Source organism: Oncorhynchus clarkii, chromosome 19 (genome assembly GCF_045791955.1).
Source record: "Oncorhynchus clarkii lewisi isolate Uvic-CL-2024 chromosome 19, UVic_Ocla_1.0, whole genome shotgun sequence".
NCBI lineage: Eukaryota > Metazoa > Chordata > Actinopteri > Salmoniformes > Salmonidae > Oncorhynchus > Oncorhynchus clarkii.
Genome location: NC_092165.1, coordinates 60,293,097 through 60,319,596, shown reverse-complemented (window position 1 = coordinate 60,319,596; position 26,500 = coordinate 60,293,097). Strand labels below are relative to the sequence as shown.

The 26,500-nt window shown below is 44.4% G+C and overlaps 1 protein-coding gene across 2 annotated transcripts in view; it reads right to left on the bottom strand.

Annotated features, from left to right (window-relative positions):
- LOC139374390 (tripartite motif containing 9) overlaps nt 1–26,500 on the bottom strand; it is a 92,620-nt gene that overhangs the window by 27,031 nt on the left and 39,089 nt on the right. The window contains exons 2-4 of one of the 2 annotated variants that reach the window (XM_071115437.1): nt 23,140–23,235; nt 20,770–20,826; nt 18,668–18,790 (exon numbers count right to left, since the gene is read on the bottom strand). In XM_071115437.1, coding sequence (XP_070971538.1) covers nt 18,668–18,790; nt 20,770–20,826; nt 23,140–23,235 — 276 coding nt within the window. The remainder of the gene's footprint in view (nt 1–18,667; nt 18,791–20,769; nt 20,827–23,139; nt 23,236–26,500) is intronic. The other variant, XM_071115438.1, reaches the window with a different exon arrangement.

Here is a 26,500-nt window from a genome sequence, read left to right as displayed (position 1 = left end):
TCTAATGTTTCCCTGGTGTTAACCTAATGTTTCACTGGTGTTAACCTAATGTTTCCCTGGTGTTAACCTAATGAGTCCCTGGTGTTAACCTAATGTTTCCCTGGTGTTAACCTAATGAGTCCCTGGTGTTAACCTAATGTTTCCCTGGTGTTAACCTAATGAGTCCCTGGTGTTAACATAATGTTTCCCTGGTGTTAACCTAATGAGTCCCTAACATTAACCTAATGTTTCCCTGGTGTTAACCTAATGAGTCCCTAACATTAACCTAATGTTTCCCTGGTGTTAACCTAATGTTTCCCTGGTGTTAACCTAATGAGTCCCTGGCGTTAACCTAACGTTTCCCTGGTGTTAACCTAATGAGTCCCTGGTGTTAACCTAATGAGTCCCTAACATTAGCCTAATGTTTCCCTGGTGTTAACCTAATGTTTCCCTGGTGTTAACCTAACGTTTCCCTGGTGTTAACCTAATGTTTCCCTGGTGTTAACCTATTGAGTCCCTGGTGTTAACCTAATGAGTCCCTAACATTAACCTAATGTTTCCCTGGTGTTAACCTAATGTTTCCCTGGTGTTAACCTAATGAGTCCCTGGCATTAACCTAATGTTCCCCTGGTGTTAACCTAATGAGTCCCTGGTGTTAACCTAATGAGTCCCTAACATTAACCTAATGTTTCCCTGGTGTTAACCTAATGTTTCCCTGGTGTTAACCTAACGTTTCCCTGGTGTTAACCTAATGTTTCCCTGGTGTTAACCTAATGAGTCCCTGGTGTTAACCTAATGTTTCCCTGATGTTAACCTAATGTTTCCCTGGTGTTAACCTAATGAGTCCCTGGTGTTAACCTAACGTTTCCCTGGTGTTAACCTAATGTTTCCCTGGTGTTAACCTAATGTTTATCTAATGTTAATCTAATGAGTCCCTAACATTAACCTAATGTTTCCCTAGTGTTAACCTAATGTTTCCCTGGTGTTAACATAGCGTTTCCCTGGTGTTAACATAACGTTTCCCTGGTGTAGTTTGCAGCATATCCATAAAAAAACACTGTTTATGGTATACTGGTATAGAGGACTTGCAGTTGCATCACAAATCACCTAGCAACCATTCCAGGCGCCATGTTGGAAGACCCGACTCTCTCTGTCTGGTGGAAGTCCTCCAAATGGTCCACATGGAGTTGTTTTGCTACCACTGACTGGAAACTACGGGAAGATTGCTCATTGTTTCATTTTTTCTAAAGACACATAAAAAAGGGTGGCAGTGGGAGACCCTATTCAACTAAGTGAAAACACAATAATACAGACGGGTTTTTTTTGTGATGTTTTCTGTCCTCGGATACAAAGAGCCGTTAAACCCTGTTTACAGATGAAGAGGTCCTAATAAATGGCACATCCTTGTATACCATGGATTATAGGTGTGTTAGCAAATGTTGTAAACAAAAACAAAAATACAGTTTAAAAGTCACACGATGTATAAACCTATTATAATTGGAGCCGGGTAACCCTGTTGGGTGTGCAGGGTTCTGTTCCAACCCAGCACTAATAATACACATGATTCAACTGATAAAACCTAATGAGTTAATAATCAAGTGTTCTATCTCTGGGCTGGAATAGAAGTCTGTTCCTCCAGTAGATCTATCTCTGGGCTGGAATAGAAGTCTGTCCCCCTAGTAGATCTATTTCTGGGCTGGAATAGAAGTCTGTTCCTCCAGTAGATCTATTTCTGGGCTGGAATAGAAGTCTGTTCCTCCAGTAGATCTATTACTGGGCTGGAATAGAAGTCTGTTCCTCCAGTAGATCTGTTACTGGGCTGGAATAGAAGTCTGTTCCTCCAGTAGATCTATTTCTGGGCTGGAATAGAAGTCTGTTCCTCCAGTAGATCTATTACTGGGCTGGAATAGAAGTATGTTCCTCCAGTAGATCTATCTCTGGGCTGGAATAGAAGTCTGTTCCTCCAGTAGATCTGTTACTGGGCTGGAATAGAAGTCTGTTCCTCCAGTAGATCTATTTCTGGGCTGGAATAGAAGTCTGTTCCTCCAGTAGATCTATCTCTGGGCTGGAATAGAAGTCTGTCCCCCTAGTAGATCTATTTCTGGGCTGGAATAGAAGTATGTTCCCCCAATAGATCTATTACTGGGCTGGAATAGAAGTCTGTCCCCCCAGTAGATCTATCTCTGGGCTGGAATAGAAGTCTGTTCCTCTAGTAGATCTATTACTGGGCTGGAATAGAAGTCTGTTCCCCCAGTAGATCTATTACTGGGCTGGAATAGAAGTCTGCTCCACCAGTAGATATATTACTGGGCTGGAATAGAAGTCTGTTCCCCCAGTAGATCTATTACTGGGCTGGAATAGAAGTCTGTTCCTCCTGTAGATCTATTTCTGGGCTGGAATAGAAGTCTGTTCCCCCAGTAGATCTATTTCTGGGCTGGAATAGAAGTCTGTTCCTCCAGTAGATCTATCTCTGGGCTGGAATAGAAGTCTGTCCCCCTAGTAGATCTATTTCTGGGCTGGAATAGAAGTATGTTCCCCCAATAGATCTATTACTGGGCTGGAATAGAAGTCTGTCCCCCCAGTAGATCTATCTCTGGGCTGGAATAGAAGTCTGTTCCTCTAGTAGATCTATTACTGGGCTGGAATAGAAGTCTGTTCCCCCAGTAGATCTATTACTGGGCTGGAATAGAAGTCTGCTCCACCAGTAGATATATTACTGGGCTGGAATAGAAGTCTGTTCCCCCAGTAGATCTATTACTGGGCTGGAATAGAAGTCTGTTCCTCCTGTAGATCTATTTCTGGGCTGGAATAGAAGTCTGTTCCCCCAGTAGATCTATTTCTGGGCTGGAATAGAAGTCCGTTCCTCCAGTAGATATATTACTGGGCTGGAATAGAAGTCTGTCCCCCCAGTAGATCTATCTCTGGGCTGGAATAGAAGTCTGTCCCCCCTAGTAGATCTACTACTGGGCTGGAATAGAAGTCTGTTCCCCCAGTAGATCTATTACTGGGCTGGAAAATAAGTCTGTCCTCCCAATAGATCTATTGCTGGGCTGGAATACAAGTCTGCTCCACCAGTAGATCTATTACTGGGCTGGAATAGAAGTCTGTTCCCCCAGTAGATCTATTACTGGGCTGGAATAGAAGTCTGTTCCTCCAGTAGATCTATTTCTGGGCTGGAATAGAAGTCTGTTCCCCCAGTAGATCTATTTTTGGCCTGGAATAGAAGTCCGTTCCTCCAGTAGATCTATTTCTGGGCTGGAATAGAAGTATGTTCCCCCAGTAGATCTATTTCTGGGCTGGAATAGAAGTCTGTTCCCCCAGTAGATATATTACTGGGCTGGAATAGAAGTCCGTTCCTCCAGTAGATCTATTTCTGGGCTGGAATAGAAGTCTGTTCCTCCAGTAGATCTATTACTGGGCTGGAATAGAAGTCTGTCCCCCTAGTAGATCTATTTCTGGGCTGGAATAGAAGTATGTTCTTCCAGTATATCTATTACTGGGCTGGAATAGAAGTCTGTTCCTCCAGTAGATCTATCTCTGGGCTGGAATAGAAGTCTGTCCCCCTAGTAGATCTATTTCTGGGCTGGAATAGAAGTCTGTTCCTCCAGTAGATCTATTTCTGGGCTGGAATAGAAGTCTGCTCTCCCCAGTAGATCTATCTCTGGGCTGGAATAGAAGTCTGTCCCCCTAGTAGATCTATTTCTGGGCTGGAATAGAAGTCTGTTCCTCCAGTAGATCTATTAATGTGCTGGAATAGAAGTCTGTTCCCCCAGTAGATCTATTTCTGGGCTGGAATAGAAGTCTCTTCACCCAGTAGATCTATTGCTGGGCTGGAATAGAAGTCTGCTCCTCCAGTAGATATATTGCTGGGCTGGAATAGAAGTCTGCTCCTCCAGTAGATCTATTTCTGGGCTGGAATAGAAGTCTCTTCACCCAGTAGATCTATTGCTGGGCTGGAATAGAAGTCTGTCCCCCTAGTAGATCTATTTCTGGGCTGGAATAGAAGTCTGTTCCCCCAGTAGATCTATTACTGGGCTGGAATAGAAGTCTGTTCCTCCAATAGATCTATCTCTGGGCTGGAATAGAAGTCTGTTCCCCCAGTAGATCTATTACTGGGCTGGAATAGAAGTCTGTTCCTCCAATAGATCTATCTCTGGGCTGGAATAGAAGTCTGTTCCCCCAGTAGATCTATTACTGGGCTGGAATAGAAGTCTGTTCCTCCAATAGATCTATTACTGGGCTGGAATAGAAGTCTGTTCCCCCAGTAGATCTATTACTGGGCTGGAATAGAAGTCTGTTCCTCCAATAGATCTATCTCTGGGCTGGAATAGAAGTCTGTTCCCCCAGTAGATCTATTACTGGGCTGGAATAGAAGTCTGTTCCTCCAATAGATCTATTACTGGGCTGGAATAGAAGTCTGTTCCCCCAGTAGATCTATTACTGGGCTGGAATAGAAGTCTGTTCCTCCAATAGATCTATCTCTGGGCTGGAATAGAAGTCTGTTCCTCCAATAGATCTATCTCTGGGCTGGAATAGAAGTCTGTTCCTCCAATAGATCTATCTCTGGGCTGGAATAGAAGTCTGTTCCTCCAATAGATCTATCTCTGGGCTGGAATAGAAGTCTGTTCCTCCAGTAGATCTATTACTGGGCTGGAATAGAAGTCTCTTCACCCAGTAGATCTATTACTGGGCTGGAATAGAAGTCTGTTCCTCCAATAGATCTATCTCTGGGCTGGAATAGAAGTCTGTTCCTCCAGTAGATCTATTACTGGGCTGGAATAGAAGTCTGTCCCCCCAGTAGATCTATTACTGGGCTGGAATAGAAGTCTGTTCCCCCAGTAGATCTATTACTGGGCTGGAATAGAAGTCTGTTCCTCCAATAGATCTATCTCTGGGCTGTAATATATATATATATATTCACCTGAAATTATACTTTAGTGATAAAATATCTTACTTGTTACTAAGACGTCTAACATACTGTATGAGTTAGCTTACTTGTACACTGTGAAATTATATGAAATAGTGTTGATTCTTGGAAGTGAAGTGTTTAAACTAATCCTGCAATAAACGTATTTGTTTAATGTGCCTGTTTCTATGTTGTATCTCAAATGAACATGACCTTTTTGTTCAGTCTTAAACTCTCCAATTAGTTTTTGATTGTCAATCTCAGGATGTGAGTCATGTGAACCCGTTTTGCAGCTGATAATGGCATGCAACACTAATGCAGCCATAGACCTACAGCGGTGGTTCCCAACTCCAGTCCTCCCAACAGCCCAACTCCAGTACCCCCAACAGCCCAACTCCAGTCCTCCAGTACCCCCAACAGCCCAACTCCAGTCCTCCAGTCCTCCCAACAGCCCAACTCCAGTCCTCCAGTACCCCCAACAACCCAACTCCAGTCCTCCAGTCCTCCCAACAGCCCAACTCCAGTCCTCCAGTACCCCAAACAGCCCAACTCCAGTCCTCCAGTACCCCCAACAGCCCAACTCCAGTCCTCCAGTACCACCAACAACACACATAGTTGTTGTAGCCTCGGACAAACAAACCTGATTGAACTTATTGAGGTCCTGATGATTAGTTGACAAGTTGAATCAGTTATGTTTGTTTGTTTATTTTACATTTTAAATTTCACCTTTATTTAACCAGGTAGGCTAGTTGAGAACAAGTTCTCATTTACAACTGCGACCTGGCCAAGATAAAGCAAAGCAGTGCAACAAAAAACAACACAGAGTTACACATGGAATAAACAAAACATACAGTCAATAACACAGTAGAAAAATATATATACAGTGTGTGCAAATATAGTAAGATTAGGAGGTAAGGCAATAAATGGGCCGTAGTGGCAAAATAATTACAATTTAGCATTTAAACTCTGGAGTGATAGATGTGCAGAAGATGAATGTGCAAGTAGAGATACTGGGGTGCAAAGGAGCAAAATAATTAATAACAGCATGGGGATGAGGTAGTTGGGTGGGCTATTTACAGATGGGCTGTGTACAGGTGCAATGATCTGTAAGCTACTCTGACAGCTGATGCTTAAAGTTAGTGAGGGAGATATAAGACTCCAGCGTCAGTGATTTTTGCTATTCGTTCCAGTCATTGGCAGCAGAGAACTGTAAGGAAGGGCGGCCAAAGGAAGAACTGGCTTTGGGGGTGACCAGTGAGATATACTTGCTGGAGCGCGTGCTATGGGTGGGTGCTGCTATGGTGACCAGTGAGATATACCTGTTGGAGCGCGTGGTATGGGTGGGTGCTGCTATGGTGACCAGTGAGATATACCTGTTGGAGCGCGTGCTATGGGTGGGTGCTGCTATGGTGACCAGAGAGATATACCCGTTGGAGCGCGTGCTATGGGTGGGTGCTGCTATGGTGATCAGTGAGCTGAGATAAGGCGGGGCTTTACCTAGCAAAGACTTATAGATAATCTGGAGCCAGTGGGTTTGGCGACAAATATGAAGTGAGGGCCAGCCAACGAGAGCATACAGGTCGCAGTGGTGGGTAGTATATGGGGCTTTAATGACAAAACAGATGGCACTGTGATAGACTACATCCAATTTGCTGAGTAGAGTGTTGGAGGCTATTTTGTAAATGACCTCGCCGAAGTCGAGGATCGGTAGGATAGTCAGTTTTACGAGGGTATGTTTGGCAGCATATGTGAAGGATGCTTTGTTGCAAAATAGGAAGCCGATTCTAGATTGAATTGAATTTTAACGAGGTTAAGAAGAATCCTAGTGTGTCAGCTAAAGACTTACAGAAATCTCTGGAACATGCTAACATCTCTGTTGACGAGTCTACGATACATTAAAACACTAAACAAGAATGGTGTTCATGGGAGGACACCACAGAAGAAGAAAACACCACAGAAGAAGAAAAAAACCATTGCTGCACGTCTGAAGTTTGCAAAAGAGCATCTGGATGTTCCACAGAGCTACTGGCAAGATATTCTGTGGACAGATGAAACTACAGTTGAGTTGTTTGGAAGGAACACACAACACTATGTGTGGAGAGAAAAAAGGCACAGCACACCAACATCAAAACCTCATCCCAACTTTAAAGTATGGTGGAGGGAGCATCATGGTTTGGGGCTGCTTTGCTGCCTCAGGGCCTGGACAGCTTGCTATCATCGACGCAAAAATGAATTCCCAAGGTTTATCAAGACATTTTGCAGGAGAATGTAAGGCTATCTGCGGTGCCAATTGCAGCACAACAGAAGTTAGGTGATGCAACAGGACAACGACCCAAAACACAGAAGTAAATCAACAGCAGAATGGCTTCAACACAAGAAAATACACCCTCTGGAGTGGCCCAGTCAGTTCTGACCTCAACCTGATTGAGATGCTGTGGCATGACCTCAAGAGAGCAGTTCACACCAGACATCCTAAGAATATTTCTGAACTGAAACAGTTTTTGTGGTGTATTGAGGAATGTATTATATGTTCATGAGTTTAGATGTAAAATGGTTGCAAATAGCCAATGGGATTTGTATACAGGGGGTTGAGTTATTTGAATTAACATATGACAATGGGGCTTCCGTTCTTGCATTGAAGTGATTGGATTACGAGATGAAAGGGAGGTCAAAGTTCAATGATGTGTTGGAGAGTTGGGCTGAAGACACTGTAGAGAGTAGAGGGGGTTGGGCTGAAGATACTGTAGAGAGTAGAGGGGGTTGGGCTGAAGACACTGTAGAGAGTAGAGGGGGTTGGGCTGAAGACACTGTAGAGAGTAGAGGGGGTTGGGCTGAAGACACTGTAGAGAGTAGAGGGGGTTGGGCTGAAGACACTGTAGAGAGTAGAGGGGGTTGGGCTGAAGACACTGTAGAGAGTAGAGGGGGTTGGGCTGAAGACACTGTAGAGAGTAGAGCGGGTTGGGCTGAAGACACTGTAGAGAGTAGAGGGGGTTGGGCTGAAGACACTGTAGAGAGTAGAGGGGGTTGGGCTGAAGACACTGTAGAGAGTAGAGGGGGTTGGGCTGAAGACACTGTAGAGAGTAGAGGGGGTTGGGCTGAAGACACTGTAGAGAGTAGAGGGGGTTGGGCTGAAGACACTGTAGAGAGTAGAGGGGGTTGGGCTGAAGACACTGTAGAGAGTAGAGGGGGTTGGGCTGAAGACACTGTAGAGAGTAGAGGGGGTTGGGCTGAAGACACTGTAGAGAGTAGAGGGGGTTGGGCTGAAGATACTGTAGAGAGTAGAGGGGGTTGGGCTGAAGACACTGTAGAGAGTAGAGGGGGTTGGGCTGAAGACACTGTAGAGAGTAGAGGGGGTTGGGCTGAAGATACTGTAGAGAGTAGAGGGGGTTGGGCTGAAGACACTGTAGAGAGTAGAGGGGGTTGGGCTGAAGACACTGTAGAGAGTAGAGGGGGTTGGGCTGAAGACACTGTAGAGAGTAGAGGGGGTTGGGCTGAAGACACTGTAGAGAGTAGAGGGGGTTGGGCTGAAGACACTGTAGAGAGTAGAGCGGGTTGGGCTGAAGACACTGTAGAGAGTAGAGGGGGTTGGGCTGAAGACACTGTAGAGAGTAGAGGGGGTTGGGCTGAAGACACTGTAGAGAGTAGAGGGGGTTGGGCTGAAGACACTGTAGAGAGTAGAGGGGGTTGGGCTGAAGACACTGTAGAGAGTAGAGGGGGTTGGGCTGAAGACACTGTAGAGAGTAGAGGGGTTGGGCTGAAGACACTGTAGAGAGTAGAGGGGGTTGGGCTGAAGACACTGTAGAGAGTAGAGGGGGTTGGGCTGAAGACACTGTAGAGAGTAGAGGGGGTTGGGCTGAAGATACTGTAGAGAGTAGAGGGGGTTGGGCTGAAGACACTGTAGAGAGTAGAGGGGGTTGGGCTGAAGACACTGTAGAGAGTAGAGGGGGTTGGGCTGAAGATACTGTAGAGAGTAGAGGGGGTTGGGCTGAAGACACTGTAGAGAGTAGAGGGGGTTGGGCTGAAGACACTGTAGAGAGTAGAGGGGGTTGGGCTGAAGACACTGTAGAGAGTAGAGGGGGTTGGGCTGAAGACACTGTAGAGAGTAGAGGGGGTTGGGCTGAAGACACTGTAGAGAGTAGAGCGGGTTGGGCTGAAGACACTGTAGAGAGTAGAGGGGGTTGGGCTGAAGACACTGTAGAGAGTAGAGGGGGTTGGGCTGAAGACACTGTAGAGAGTAGAGGGGGTTGGGCTGAAGACACTGTAGAGAGTAGAGGGGGTTGGGCTGAAGACACTGTAGAGAGTAGAGGGGGTTGGGCTGAAGACACTGTAGAGAGTAGAGGGGGTTGGGCTGAAGACACTGTAGAGAGTAGAGGGGGTTGGGCTGAAGATACTGTAGAGAGTAGAGGGGGTTGGGCTGAAGACACTGTAGAGAGTAGAGGGGGTTGGGCTGAAGACACTGTAGAGAGTAGAGGGGGTTGGGCTGAAGATACTGTAGAGAGTAGAGGGGGTTGGGCTGAAGACACTGTAGAGAGTAGAGGGGGTTGGGCTGAAGACACTGTAGTGAGAAGTCGACTGTAATGTGTTACGGAGAACATTAAATACATCTGTTCTGTTTATTATCAGTACGCTCTGGAGTCTTCAGTAAAAGAACCCAGAATCTTAGGAAGCAACAGTTTTGTAAAGAGGAACGGTCCAAATCTCCTCCAGACTGTTGTTACAGGTCTGATCTGCAACTACAGAAAACATTTGGTTGAGGTTATTGCTGCCAAAGGAGGGTCAACCAGTTATTAAATCCAAGGGTTCACCTACTTTTCCCACCCTGCACTGTGAATGTTCACACGGTGTGTTCAATAAAGACATGGAAATGTATAATTGTCTGTGTGTTACTAGTTTAAGCAGACTGTGTTTGTCTATTGTTGTGACCTAGATGAAGATCAGATAACATATTATGACCAATTTATGCAGAAATGACCAATGTATGCAGAAATGACCACTGTATGCAGAAATGACCAATGTATGCAGAAATCCAGGTAATTAATAATACTAATAAATTCTAAATTTAGCTGACACTCTAGGATTCTTCTTAACCTCATTGAGCATTCTGTTCTGTGCTCTTGCAGTCTGACTCCTGACTTCAATTCGCTTTTGGAGAAGTCATTAACCTAGGGGGGTTCACGTACTTTTTCCAACCTACACTGTGAATGTTTAAATGATGTATTCAATATAGACAAGACAAATACAATCATTTGTGTGTTAGTAGTTTAAGCACACTGTGTTTGTCTATTGTTGTGACTAAGATGAAGATCAGATCAAATTTTAGGACCAATTTATGCAGAAATCCAGGTAAGATAATCCATCCACCTGACAGGTGTGGCATGTCAACAAGATGATTAAACAGCATGATCATTACACAGGTGCACCTTGTGCTGGGAACAATAAAAAGACACTCTAAAATGTCCAGTATTGTCACACAACGCCATGCCACAGATTCCTCAAGTTTTGAGGGACCGTACAATTGGCATGCTAACTGCAGGAATATCCACCAGAGCTGTTGCCAGTACGTCCAACCGGCCTCACAACAACAGACCACGTGTAACTACGCCAACCCAGGACCTCCACATCGTCAGAGAACAGCCACACAGACAGCTGATGAAACTGAGGAGCATTTCCTTCTGTAATAATGCCCTTTTGTGGGGAAAAATGTATTCTAATTGGCATTCCATGTTGGGATGGTGTTCTTCGGCTTGCAAGCCTCCCCCTTTTTCCTCACACATTTCTCAAATCGCCTGAAAGTCTGGGCCCCAGTCTGGGCCCGAGTCTGGGCTCGAGTCTTTGAATCTAGCTTTGGCCCTGGCAGCATCTCTGTTGTGTATGATTTCAGATAGCTTTGGCCCTGGCAGCATCTCTGTTGTGTATGATTTCAGATAGCTTTGGCCCTGGCAGCATCTCTGTTGTGTATGATTTCAGATAGCTTTGGCCTGAACCAATGGCAAGACCTATTTTAAAGGGGGCATGTTTATCTACAATACAATTGAAAACATTTGAGAAGTGGTTCAGAGCCAACTCTGGGTCAAGTATAGATGCAATACAATCAAAGTCACCAAAATAAAGGTCACAAAAAAAGGCCTGTTCATTGAAATGTTTAAAATTCCTCTTGTTGATAAAACGAGGTTTGGATCTAGGCATGGGACAGCGGTCACTAATATCCAAAGCAATTACCCCACTCCCAGCATATTTGTCAATCAAAGTCGATTTCTTAGGGTCCTTTAAGTTTGGACGAGTAGGCTTTGTAACCAGCTGGGTCAAATTTAGATTAGTACAGATATCCTTTAAACAGTCAGCATCTTGCGTTCCCCCATGCAAGATTAAAATCTCCAGCGATCAACACCTCTGGGGGAGTAAAAACGGCAATTAAATCAGTGAGTTTGTTTAGTACAAACTTCTTGGCGGAGGGCGGGCGATTCCTATAACTGTTATTTTTTAGTTTGAACCCAACTGAAGACTTAAAGCCAACAATTCAAATTGTTTAGTAATGGAGGTAGCCTTTAACAGAGACACAGAAAGAAGATTCCTTGTGTAAATAGCAACACCACCACCTTTGCCTTTCCTACCAGCCCGAAACACATTGTAACCTCAGGTTTCAGATGGAATAAAAACATCAGGGATGAGAGACCCAGATCTTGACATGATCCATTTTAGGTAATAAACTACAACTGTTAAGATGTAAAAATGTCAAACCTTTTCTGCATTTAAAATCACACAGAGTTTTCAATACAAGTCAGATTACTTTGAGATTTCAGAACAACAGGAGATTCAAATATTGGATTATAGCTATTAGGAAAATAAAACAAAGTAGGAATAGCAATGACTTTTCTCCAGTTAGCACCATTTGGCATGTCACCACTTTCAGATACAACATGTGTAACTCTCATAGAGACCAAAGAGTAGATGGTGAAAACTGACTTACATGTAATGCTAATATTGTCCTCACATCAATTTAGTTGACCAAGAACCTTTCTAATGTTTGATGACAACAGCCGGGAGCCATTTTCACCCAGGGGAATTCCGTCTTCCACAAAGTAGCCAGGCCTATTCCAGAAGGAGTCAAAATTGTCAACGAAGGACATAACTGTTTTCAGATCAGGAATCTGTTTCTTGATGGTGGGCATGACTTCTGATAACTCCAATACCCAGGAAAACAAAGGGTACGGGTAATTCGGACTTCCACCGATCTAACCATGGAGCTTCCCATAATAATGGTTGATGGCTGTTATTCATTTCGAGCCGGAGCCCTCAGCCCAACCTTAACCCCAATCAGGGGCTCCTCTAACTCGATAGATCTACTGGGGGGAGCAGACTCCTCTAACTCTAACTCCTCTCCTCTAAATGACAGGAATATCAGAGCCCACCGTAGACCCGGTGAAGCAGAACCCACCTTAGACCCCGGCGATACCATCATAACGTTAAGGAAGGAACCTCCGACTCTCCATGAGAAGGTGGGACATCAGGCTCCAGAGCAGCAAAGTTATTTGATGTCGGCAACCCATTCATGAATCCCGTGACTGCAGGAGGCTCAGAAAGTGGAGGACGCCGCCGCTATCGACTTCGGCGATGAACGGTGTGACGTGTCTCCCTGTCCGGCCAGGAGAGAATCATCCTGCGATTCAGCAACAAAGGTCCTGCCAACGCCATTCTCCGTCGGTGAGCGATCACTTCCGAGCAGCGGCCAGTCCACCAAAGATAGCCTGCCTGAAGGTGAGACTCATCAGCCCAGCGCGATGCACAACCCTCGAAGTAGAGGAAAACGAAAATCGCAGGTCTTGGCTTTCCCAGTAGCCTCAGCTATTTGTATGTCCAGCATAGTGACTTCTTCTCTGTAGCCCTCCGTGAGCAGGCAATTGTCGCCCTGAAGGTCAGGGTGTTCGACTTCATCCCGAAACAGGGCAAGGTATATACAACTCCTACAGCGTTGACAGCGTAACGAGTTCTCCACTTTATCAATACAAAGCAGGAAGACCCAGACAAACAGTTCTTGTGCTGATGTTGCTTCCAGAGGCAGTTTAGAACTCGATGAATCAAATAAACCTCCAAAACACTATATTTTCTCTCTCACAAAGACTCCAGCCACATGCTGCTCATCCACTTCCTGACAGTTCAGTGGGAAAACGTTGTGATAGGCTACTTTCTGGATGATACGGCTCTCGTTTGTGGAATGACCTTGACCAAGGTGCAGCGTGGTAGGCGTACATCGTTCAATTTATTGATGACACCGAAAGCAAAATAACAACAACAAAAACGAAAGCGCACAGTTCTGTAAGGCTAAACAAACTATACAGAAAACAAGATCCCACAAAACCCAAAAGGAAAATGACCACTTATATATGATCCCCAATCAGAGACAACGATAGACAGCTGCCTCTGATTGGGAACCATACTCAGCAGGTCAGGGCGTGACACTGGAGAATGACTGTGCCGTGCTTACTCTCTCGGGCTCTGAAAATGAATCAGACAATGTGAAAATCCCCGATTTACGTAAAAACATTTTCTTAGAACCAGACATCGTTGTGTCTTCTGATGACAATGGTGGGGGAGAAACGGTGTCTTTGTCACAGAAGAGGTTGACTGAGTTTTGAAATCCGTGGAATGCCCAGTGGAATGCCCAGTGGAATGCCCAGTGGAATGCCCAGTGGAATGCCCAGTGGAAGCAGAGAGATGATTGCCAAATGCAGAAAGAGCCCGAAAAGAGAACACAGAAAGAAGGCTGTTGTATAAAACACAAATTTTGTCAGAAAGTCGTTTTCATTGCAAGTTAAAGCTGTACTGTTAACTAGCTAGCTAATGTTAACTGGTTGGCTCGCTATCTAACGTTACATGTCTGATCTGTGTATAGCTAATGTTAACTGGTTGGCTCGCTATCTAACGTTACATGTCTGATCTGTGTATAGCTAAAGTTAGCTGGCTGGCTCGCTAGCTAACGTTACATGTCTGATCTGTGTATAGCTAACGTTAGCTGGCTGGCTCGCTATCTAACGTTACATGTATGATCTGTGTATAGCTAACGTTAGCTGGCTGGCTCGCTAGCTAACTTACATGTATGATCTGTGTATAGCTAACGTTAGCTGGCTGGCTCGCTAGCTAACGTTACATGTATGATCTGTGTAGGAGCTCTAGAAAGGGGCCCGAGTTGGAATTCCGAGTTGGATGACCGTTGAAATTGATTTTTCCCAGTTTGAGATCCTAGCTGATTTGAACGTGGGATTAGAGTTGGGATAATGGTTCATTGTTTAGCTAGCTATTTAGCTACATGTCGAAAACAAAAGACTCCACTATGACAGTAACCATTTCACTGTACCATTTACACCTTCTGTGTCCTGTGCATGCGACAAACAAACTTAGATTGTATTTGATATAGTATGTTTACCAGAGACAGTAATGTGAAGAACAACATGACCTGCACCAAAGTCAGATTAGGATGTAGGCCAAGGACTAGATAAAGTTCATTTTTACGACTACTTTTTGCCACGACTTTCATCACTTTTAGTCTTGAAAGCTTTGGTTGTTTAATACACTGTGAATCCTTAAAGGGGTGTGAACGATTCTGCTGAATGGGTGTGGCTAAAGCTTAAGAGGGTGTGAACGATTCTGCTGAATGGGTGGGGCTAAAGCTTAAGAGGGTGTGAACGATTCTGCTGAATGGGTGTGGCTAGAGCTTAACAGGGTGTGAACGATTCTGCTGAATGGGTGGGGCTAAAGCTTAAGAGGGTGTGAACGATTCTGCTGAATGGGTGTGGCTAAAGCTTAAGAGGGTGTGAACGATTCTGCTGAATGGGTGGGGCTAAAGCTTAAGAGGGTGTGAACGATTCTGCTGAATGGGTGTGGACAAAGAAGAGCTCTCCGGTAGGTCTACCAAAACTTTCACATTCATCTTTCAAAGCAGAATTACATTCTCATTGTTCCTCAACTGCAGTGTATGATATACAACGTTGTAGCTCTCTAATTTTGTAAAAAAATATACATTTCAAATGTTGCTACATACTGTAGGACATATATTTTAGAGGCTATTTATACAGAAAATTGGTCTTAAACCTGTATTATCCTAAACTGTATTTATAATTAATTATATGACACTATTTTAGGTTGACAATAATTGTGTTACTCAATTTCTGATATTTCACATGCCTTATTGTTCTCCAGTTTAAGTAAAATGAGGATTATCCCTCTACTGCCATTCATTCCAATTAGACTGGTTTGGATTTCTCCCTGACCAAGATGGCTGCCATTTTCACCCCGTTCTGGAACTAGGAGGGATTATGACATAGTAATTGAATAGGATCTCTATGGGTATACTGCTATGTAATCATCACACGCATGCACACGAACACCCAAACGCACTGTGTGTGTGGTGTCAGAGTCTGGATCCATCCACTCCCCTGCAGAGGACTGGCACTACTCCAAGAGGTGCTTCTCTTCTCACTGCTGACAATCGGCTCTCTGTTTAACAGACAAACTTTAATAATCTCTCTTCCCCCCCCCCCCACCCCACTACTCCGTCTTCCCCTCACCCCACTACTCACCCCTCCGTCTTCCCCTCACCCCACTACTCACCCCTCCGTCTTCCCCTCACCCCACTACTCACTCCTCCCTCTTCCCCCCCACCCCACTACTCACCCCTCCCTCTTCCCCCCACCCCTCCCCCCACCCCTCCCTCTTCACCCCACCCCACCCCACTACTCACCCCTCCCTCTTCCACCCCACTACTCAGCCCTCCCTCTCCCCCACACCACCCTACTCACCCCTCCTTCTCCTCTCCTCTCCTCTCCCCCCCCACTACTCACCCCTCCCTCTCCTCTCCTCCCCCCCCCCCCCTACTGAACAGCTTTCTGTTTTCCCTCTCTCTCTCTCTCTCTCTCTCTGTTGTAATTGCTATGTCACTGCTGCAGTACCCAGTGGGCAGTGCAGTCTGTTTACCAATAAAGAGAGTCTACTCATCATGACATTGCTTTTCCTTCTCAACGTATTGATAAACACTCAGAAGGTGTATAACGTTGGACCTCCATTTCCAGTTCTGTGGGTTTTCTGTAATTCCGTCCAGCTACTCTCTGGCTGCGTCCCACCGTCCAGCTACTCTCTGGCTGCTTCCCACCGTCCAGCTACTCTCTGACTGCTTCCCACCATCCAGCTACTCTCTGACTGCGTCCCACCGTCCAGCTACTCTCTGGCTGCGTCCCACCGTCCAGCTACTCTCTGGCTGCTTCCCACCATCCAGCTACTCTCTGACTGCGTCCCACCGTCCAGCTACTCTCTGACTGCGTCCCACCGTCCAGCTACTCTCTGGCTGCTTCCCACCGTCCAGCTACTCTCTGACTGCGTCCCACCGTCCAGCTACTCTCTGGCTGCTTCCCACCATCCAGCTACTCTCTGGCTGCTTCCCACCGTCCAGCTACTCTCTGACTGCGTCCCACCGTCCAGCTACTCTCTGGCTGCTTCCCACCGTCCAGCTACTCTCTGGCTGTTTCCCACGCTCTGGCTGCTTCCCACCGTCCAGCTACTCTCTGGCTGCGTCCCACCGTCCAGCTACTCTCTGGCTGCGTCCCACCGTCCAGCTACTCTCTGGCTGCGTCCCACCGTCCAGCTACTCTCTGGCTGCATCCCACCGTCCAGCTACTCTCTGACTGCGTCCCACTGTCCAGCTACTCTCTGACTGCGTCCCACTGTCCAGCTTCTCTTTGGCTGCATCCCACCGTCCAGCTACTCTCTGACTGCGTCCCATTCCCTCTGTAACACTGGGTGAGAGGACTGGGACTGGGTGAGAGGAGAGAGGGAACGGCTAGTAGTCTAGTGTTGATGGCCACAGGGGAGGAGGAGAAGGAGTAGAGGAGAAGAGTAGAGGAGGAAGAGGAGGACGGGAGGAGAGGAGATGAGAAGAGGGGAGGAGCAGGGAGGAGAGGAGAAGAGTAGAGGAGGAGGGAGGAAGAGGAGGGAGGAGAGGAGAAGAGTGGAGGAGGAAGAGGAGGACGGGAGAAGAGGGGAGGAGCAGGGAGGAGAGGAGAAGAGTGGAGGAGAGGTGAGGAGTGGAGGAGGAGGGAATGGAGGAGAAGGGAGGAGAGGAGATGAATGGAGAAGGAGGGGGGACCGCCGGTGCCAGTAAAAACTGCCTATTCTCTCTCTGCCTGTCTCCATCTTTAATGACAGTCTTTTGACTGTCATTTGAGAAGTAGCCATTATGTTATTGAGGGCTTCACGCCTTCACACACTGCTTAAATAAATAACAAGCTCTGCACGTCGCTATGTCCTGGTTGTCATGGAGATGGTTGCCTCTGGTGTCACCGAACGATACTGTCTCAAGGACTAGAGGAGAGGAACAGGCTTGGTGTGTGTGAGAGAGAGAGGGAGAGGGAGCAGAGGGAGCAGAGGGCGAGGGAGAGCAAAGAGCAAAAGACAAAGAGAGACAAAGAGAGAGACAGAGAGAGACAGAGAGAGAGCGAGAGAGAGAGACAGTGAGAGAGAGAGAGAGAGAGAGAGAGAGAGAGAGAGAGAGAGAGAGAAAGAGAGAGAGAGAGAGAGAGAGAGAGAGAGAGAGAGGGACATTTGAAATGTCTTTATTCTTTAGGAACTTCTGTGAGTGTAATGTTTACTGTTAATTTTTATTGTTTATTTCACTTTTGTTTGTTATCTACTTCACTTGCTTTGGCAATGTTAACACGTTTCCCATGCCAATAAAGCCCCTTGAATTGAATTGAGAGAGAGAGAGAGAGAGAGACAGAGAGAGAGAGAGAGAGAGAGAGAGAGAGAGAGAGAGAGACAGAGAGAGACAGAGAGAGACAGAGAGAGAGAGAGAGAGAGAGAGAGAGACAGAGAGACAGAGAGAGAGAGAGAGAGAGAGAGAGAGAGAGAGAGAGAGAGAGAGAGAGAGACAGAGAGAGAGAGAGACAGAGAGACAGAGAGAGAGACAGAGAGAGAGAGACGGAGAGACGGAGAGACGGAGAGACAGAGAGAGAGAGACAGAGAGAGAGAGAGAGAGACAGAGAGAGAGAGAGACAGAGAGAGAGAGAGAGAGAGAGAGAGAGAGAGAGACGGAGAGACGGAGAGACAGAGAGAGAGAGACAGAGAGAGAGAGAGAGAGACAGAGAGAGAGAGAGACAGAGAGAGAGAGAGAGAGACAGAGAGAGAGAGACGGAGAGACGGAGAGACAGAGAGAGAGAGACAGAGAGAGAGAGAGAGAGACAGAGAGAGAGAGAGACAGAGAGAGAGAGAGAGAGAGAGAGAGAGAGAGACAGAGAGACAGAGAAACAGAGAGAGAGAGATTTAAATAAATAATAAATAAAGAATAAATACATGAATGCATAATTCTGTCTGTTTGATATTCACGACGGAACTTTCTGGTAGGTTTGCACCCCTGAGTCCTGAAAGAAGAAGGAAAACCACACAACGCTGGACGAAGTTTGTGGGTAACCTATGACCTTCCCAAGGAGCAATGGTTAATACGTCAAGTGAGCCAAGATGGTCCTGCATAGCAGCTCAGGGCTGCAGCCGGAGTCTCCACACACTCGCACACGTTCTTGCACGTAGCCAATGCTTACAACAATCATATACTTTTAAATCTTATGCCGTGGAGTGTATAAGCACACTTTTGGGAAAAAAGTGTGGAGAATTGGGACTCAGCCAAGATCACCTTCATCTTATGCATAACTCTGCCTATTTAGTATTCATTCATTCATTCATTTATAATTGCTACCCCGCAGGCAGGAAGTCCCCTGGGCTTGATCCAAAATGGCGTCTCACCTTCAGCTTGTGCTCATGTTCGTTGTTGACGCGGGTCAGCAGCTGGGCCTTGCGTCGGTTCAGGGCATCAATGAGGGCGTCACACTGCGCCACCAGACAGGCTTCGAACTCCACGCCGTTCTCCTGCAGGACAGACAGACAGTTAGACAGACAGATATAAAGAAAGATAGACAGATAGGCAGAGACAGACAGACAGACAGACAGACAGACAGACAGACAGACAGACAGACAGACAGACAGACAGATATAAAGAAAGATAGACAGATAGGCAGAGACAGACAGACAGCTGGGACACAAGGCAGTGTGGATAGACTTTGATGAAAGCATCAAAACAGGCATTAGAAATAATATGCATCATTCCTATGTTTAGAAAACAGGCTCCAGACGGACAGAAAATGTGAGGAGGTATGTAATCAAGCGTCTCCTAGTAAGAGTGCTGATTTAGGATCAGTTCTACCTTTTTTTTAGTCACAGTAAGATAAGATTACATGGACAAGAGGGCAGCTGATCCTAGAGCAGCTTGATACATACGGTGACTGATCACTGAAAAACACTAATAGAAAAGGAAGCACTGACAACATGGTGGAGATCACGGTTAACTGTGATGCCAGACCAGAGGCAGACTGCCATGTTGACGACATTTAAATAGGAGTGGGGGAACGATGGCAGACTACTGGGAAAGGAACAGTCATGGGGAGACTATTGGTAGTCTTTGGAGACTATTTGTAGTTTTTAGAGACGAAATGAAAAACTATTTGTAGTTTTTAGAGACTAAATGAAAAAATATGAGTTGTTTTTAGAGACTATCTGAAAAACTATTTGTAGTTTTTAGAGACTATCTGAAGACTCTTTGTGGTTTTTAGAGACTATCTGAAGACTGTAGTTTTTAGAGACTATCTGAAGACTGTAGTTTTTAGAGACTATCTGAAGACTGTAGTTTTTAGAGACTATCTAAAGACTGTAGTTTTAGAGACTATCTGAAGACTCTTTGTAGATTTCAGAGACTATATGAAAAACTATTTGTAGTTTTTAGAGACTATCTAAAGACTCTTTGTAGTTTTTAGAGACTATCTGAAGACTGTTTGTAGTTTTTTAGAGACTATCTGAAGACTGTTTGTAATGACACCTCATGTTAACCAGATGTTCTGTTGAACAGATGGAAGAAACAAGTGAAACACGTTTTGAGACGTCATTGAGATCTACTGGTTCCATCAAGGTAAAAGGAACCACCACCAGTTGAATACGTGTTCTACGGTGTTCTACAGTGTTCCTCAGTGTTCTACGGTGTTCTATAGTGTTCCTCAGTGTTCTACGGTGTTCCTCAGTGTTCTACGGTGTTCTACAGTGTTCTACAGTGTTCCTCAGTGTTCTACGGTGTTCCTCAGTGTTCTACAGTGTTCCTCCGTGTTTTACGGTGTTCTACAGTGTTCTACAGTGTTCTACTGTGTTCTACAGTGTTCTACAGTGTTCTACGGTGTTCAACGGTGTTCCTCAGTGTTCTACAGTGTTCCTCAGTGTTTTACGGTGTTCTACGGTGTTCTACAGTGTTCTACAGTGTTTTACGGTGTTCTACGGTGTTCTACAGTGTTATACGGTGTTCTACGGTGTTCTACGGTGTTCCTCTGTGTTCTACGGTGTTCCTCAGTGTTCTACAGTGTTCTACAGTGTTCCTCAGTGTTCTACAGTGTTCTACAGTGTTCCTCAGTGTTCTACGGTGTTCCTCAGTGTTCTACAGTGTTCCTCAGTGTTTTACTGTGTTCTACGGTGTTCTACAGTGTTCCTCAGTGTTCTACAGTGTTCTACAGTGTTCCTCAGTGTTCTACAGTGTTCCTCAGTGTTCTACAGTGTTCCTCAGTGTTCTACAGTGTTCCTCAGTGTTCTACGGTGTTCTACAGTGTTCTACAGTGTTCCTCAGTGTTTTACGTTGTTCTACAGTGTTCTACAGTGTTCTACAGTGTTTTACAGTGTTCTACGGTGTTCTACAGTGTTCTACAGTGTTCTACGGTGTGTATTATTATATAGTATTAACCTCAATTATGGCCACCAAACCCAATTCCTCTCCTCCTCCTCCTCCTCCTCCTCCTCCTCCTCCTCCTCCTCACCTTCAGCGTTCCCCACCCTGAAGTCACGAGTAAGGGTCTCCCTGGACCATCAGTGGGCTGTGTGACAAGAAAAGCAATCAGCTTGGACATCTGATCTGACTGATAGAAAAATAATGCTTTACTCCTAGGAGGACAGTCAAAATGGCCACCAGAAGGTCCAACAGTTATGACATCATTGACCTGAACGAGGACCCTCGTTCTACTCATTCTATTTCTATAATCTCTTCCCACCCTGTTGTCTGGCCAGCAGCTTAACTCAATCTGTATCAGAGTATCACCATACTATATCTATCTGTATCAGAGTATCACCATACTATATCTATCTGTATCAGAGTATCACCATACTATATCTATCTGTATCAGAGTGTCACCATACTATATCTATCTGTATCAGAGTGTCACCATACTATATCTATCTGTATCAGAGTGTCACCATACTATATCTATCTGCATCAGAGTGTCACCATACTATATCTATCTGTATCAGTATCACCATACTATATCTATCTGTATCAGAGTGTCACCATACTATATCTATCTGTATCAGAGTGTCACCATACTATATCTATCTGTATCAGAGTGTCACCATACTATATCTATCTGTATCAGAGTATCACCATGCTATATCTATCTGTATCAGAGTGTCACCATACTATATCTATCTGTATCAGAGTGTCACCATACTATATCTATCTGTATCAGAGTGTCACCATACTATATCTATCTGTATCAGAGTGTCACCAGACTATATCTATCTGTATCAGAGTGTCACCATACTATATCTATCTGTATCAGAGTATCACCATGCTATATCTATCTGTATCAGAGTATCACCATGCTATATCTATCTGTATCAGAGTGTCACCATACTATATCTATCTGTATCAGAGTGTCACCATACTATATCTATCTGTATCAGAGTGTCACCATACTATATCTATCTGTATCAGTATCACCATACTATCTGTATCAGAGTGTCACCATAATATATCTATCTGTATCAGAGTGTCACCATACTATCTGTATCAGAGTGTCACCATACTATCTGTATCAGAGTGTCACCATACTATCTGTATCAGAGTGTCACCATACTATATCTATCTGTATCAGAGTGTCACCATACTATTTGTATCAGAGTGTCACCATACTATCTGTATCAGAGTATCACCATACTATATCTATCTGTATCAGAGTGTCACCATACTATCTGTATCAGAGTGTCACCATACTATCTGTATCAGAGTGTCACCATACTATCTGTATCAGAGTGTCACCATACTATCTGTATCAGAGTGTCACCATACTATCGGTATCAAAGTGTCACCATACTATATCTATCTGTATCAGTGTCACCATACTATCTGTATCAGAGTGTCACCATACTATCTGTATCAGAGTATCACCATACTATATCTATCTGTATCAGAGTGTCACCATACTATATCTATCTGTATCAGAGTGTCACCATACTATATCTATCTGTATCAGAGTGTCACCATACTATCTGTATCAGAGTATCACCATACTATATCTATCTGTATCAGTATCACCATACTATCTGTATCAGAGTGTCACCATGCTATATCTATCTGTATCAGAGTGTCACCATACTATATCTATCTGCATCAGAGTGTCACCATACTATATCTATCTGTATCAGAGTATCACCATGCTATATCTATCTGTATCAGAGTGTCACCATACTATATCTATCTGCATCAGAGTGTCACCATACTATATCTATCTGTATCATCAATAGTATCACCATACTATATCTATCTGTATCAGAGTGTCACCATACTATATCTATCTGTATCAGAGTGTCACCATACTATATCTATCTGTATCAGTATCACCATACTATATCTATCTGTATCAGAGTGTCACCATACTATATCTATCTGTATCAGAGTGTCACCATACTATATCTATCTGTATCAGAGTGTCACCAGACTATATCTATCTGTTGTTGCCGGGTGACTCTTGAGGCAAAGTTCACAGGTTAAATGTTCTGTACGTGTCAGTAAGCTACAGTTCCTAAAAGATTACATGAGGGGAGGAGCTATGGCTGGGTGAACGTGTAGGAGGGGTTTAGGATGGCATGTGGGAGGGGCTATGGCTGGGTGAACGTGTAGGAGGGGTTTAGGACGGCATGTGGGAGGGGCTATGAGTGGCTATGGGAGTAGGGGGGAGATGCTTGTAACGGCGAGAGGAGCGACTTGGCTTGCGTCCCAAATGGCACCCTATTCCCTATATAGGGCACTACTTTTGGACAGACTGATAGGCACTGATGAAAGTAGTGCACTTTAATAGGGAATAGGGTGCCATTTGTGATGTACACTATGACAGTGTAGGCAGTACAGTGTGTACCTGGATGTGCTGCACCATGTTCCTCAGCTGAACCAGGAACTCTTTGGCTTCTGTAGCTCGGTCCGACAGGATGTTGAGGGCCTGGGACAGCTGGCCCTGAGGAGGAGAGGACAGAGAGAAAAATATGATCAGAGGACAGAGAGAAAAACATGGCCAGAGGACAGAGAGAAAAACATGGCCAGAGGACAGAGAGAAAAACATGGCCAGAGGACAGAGAGAAAAACATGACCAGAGGACAGAGAGAAAAACATGGCCAGAGGACAGAGAGAAAAACATGATCAGAGGACAGAGAGAAAAACATGATCAGAGGACAGAGAGAAAAACATGGCCAGAGGACAGAGAGAAAAACATGATCAGAGGACAGAGAGAAAAACATGATCAGAGGACAGAGAGAAAAACATGGTCAGAGGACAGAGAGAAAAACATGACCAGAGGACAGAGAGAAAAACATGATCAGAGGACAGAGAGAAAAACATGGCCAGAGGACAGAGAGAAAAATATGATCAGAGGACAGAGAGAAAAACATGGCCAGAGGACAGAGAGAAAAACATGGCCAGAGGACAGAGAGAAAAACATGGTCAGTATTGGACACATCCACTGGTAGAAAAAGTACCCAGTTGTCATACTTGAGTAAAAGTAAAGATCCCTTAATAGAGAATGACTCAAGTAAAAGTGAAATACTACTTGAGTAAAAGTCTAAAAGTATTTGGAATGAGAATGTGTTTAGAGTTTTGCTGAAAAGTCTAAGTGAGATCTGCAAATTGTGTTTTACCATGTGAAATGGTTTAAGGTATCGACAACAGACTGCATAATTAGCTAAATGAGTCCAGGCAACTGAGAACTTTGTTCAGCCAATGGGTTTTAGTGTTTTAGCAATTGAGAAAAACTGTAAATAGATTATAAACAAAAGTGAAATATATATATTTTTTTATTAACAGTAAACATTACACTCACAAAAGTTCCAAAAGAATAAAATACATTTTAGTTAGATAGTTAAAGTACTAAAGGGAAAATAAATAAACATAAAAACAATTTCTTCACTGGTTGCAGTTTTCTCGTGGCAACAGGTCCAAAGATATTGCTGCTTTGATGGCAAACTGTGGTATTTCACCCAATAGATATGGGAGTTTATCAAAATAGTTTTTTTTTTCTGAATTCTTTGTGTGTCTGTGTAATCTGAGGGAAATATGTCTCTCTAATATGGTCATACATTTGGCAGGAGGTTAGGAAGTGCAGCTCAGTTTCCAACTCATTTTGTGGGCAGTGAGCACATAGCCTGTCTTCTCTTGAGAGCCATGCCTGCCTTCGGTGGCCTTTCTCAATAGCTCACTGAGTCTGTACATAGTCAAAGCTTTCCTTAAGTTTGGGTCAGTCACAGTGGACAGGTATTCTGCCACTGTGTACTCTCTGCTTAGAGACAAATAGCATTCTGGTTTGCTCAGGTTTTTTTGTTAATTCTTTCCAATGTGTCAAGTAATTATCTTTTTGTTTTCTCGTGAATTGGTTGGGTGTAATTGTGTTGCTGTCCTGGGTCTCTGTGGGGTCTGTTTGTGTTTGTGAATTAAGCCCCAGGACCAGCTTGCTCTTCCACAGTTTCTTCTCTGTGGGTGATGGCTTTGTTATGGAAGATTTGGGAATCACTTCCTTTTAGATGTTTGTTTTCTGGATTTTGATAATTTAGCGGGTATCTTTATCTATCTATCTATCTATCTATCTATCTATCTATCTATCTCTCTATCTATCTATCTATCTATCTATCTATCTATCTATCTATCTATCGATCTGTCAATCTATCTATCTGTCTATCTATCTATCTATCTATCTATCTATCTATCTATCTATCTATCTATCTATCTATCTATCTATCTATCTATCTATCTATCTCTCTCTCTCTCTATCTATCTCTCTATCTATCTATCTATCTATCTATCTATCTATCTATCTATCTATCTATCTATCTCTCTATCTATCTCTCTATCTATCTATCTATCTATCTATCTATCTATCTATCTATCTATCTATCTATCTATCTATCTATCTATCTATCTATCTATCTATCTATCTATCTATCTATCTGTCAATCAAAAGAACATCATTGAGATTAGTCACATGGAGTCTGTGTCGACCCTCCATAGAGGAGGAGTTGAATGATTGTTGTTTCTGTCTCTTTACCACCCTGGGGACAGAGAGGGCTGAGCTTGGTGCCCTCTACACTCTTTCTGATGTGTTCCATATCCTGACATAACAGGAAATGCCTCTGCTTTAGCTGACACACAGACCTCCTTGTTTGGATAACGGGGGTCGGGGTGGGGGGTGGGGGTCGAGTCCATAAAATTGGAGCTGTGTGAACAGAGGGGTTTATGGAGTGAGGGGTAGCAGCCTGTACACACACACACACACACACCTCCTAACACCAACCCTGGGAAAGTTTTGCGGTTGAGTGAACTTACTGGAGATCAGCCAAGTGGAGACGTGTTATCTTTCAGGAGGACTGATGTGGAATAGAGAGGGTAACTCTGCTTCGACCAGTCAGAACACAATCCTCTAGTCTAGGATCAAATCAAGACATTACTACAGACCCGGATTAATTCCCAGGCTGTGCCACAACCGGCCTTGGCAGGAAGTCCCATAGGACGGCGCACAATGGAAGCCAAAATAGTTTTTCTAAAACAATGAGGACTCGGTATGTTGTGGGTCTCCACTGTTTTGTGTGTTCTTCTCCTGTTGTGTGTTCTTCTCCTGTCGTGTTCTTCTCCTGTCGTGTGTTCTTCTCCTGTCGTGTTCTTCTCCTGTTGTGTTCTTCTCCTGTCGTGTGTTCTTCTCCTGTTGTGTGTTCTTCTCCTGTTGTGTGTTCTTCTCCTGTTGTGTGTTCTTCTCCTATCGTGTTCTTCTCCTGTCGTGTGTTCTTCTCCTGTCGTGTTCTTCTCCTGTTGTGTGTTCTTCTCCTGTTGCCAAGATTGTGCAAAGCTGTCATCAAGGCAAAGGGTGGCTACTTTGAATAATCTCAAACATAAAATATATTTTGATTTGTTTAACACTTTTTTGGTTACTACATGATTCCATATGTGTTATTTCATAGTTTTGATGTCTTCACTATTATTCTATAATGTAGAAAATAGTAAAAATAAAGAAAATCCATGGAATTTTATTTAACCTTCATTTAACTTGGCAAGTCAGTTAAGAACAAATTCATATTTACAATGACGGCCTAGGAACAGTGGGTTAACTGCCTTGTTCAGGGGCAGAACAACAGATTTATACCTTGTCAGCTCGGGGATTTGAACTTGCAACCTTCCGGTTACTAGTCCAACGCTCTAACCACTAGGCTACCCTGCCGCCTCTACACTCTAACCACTAGGCT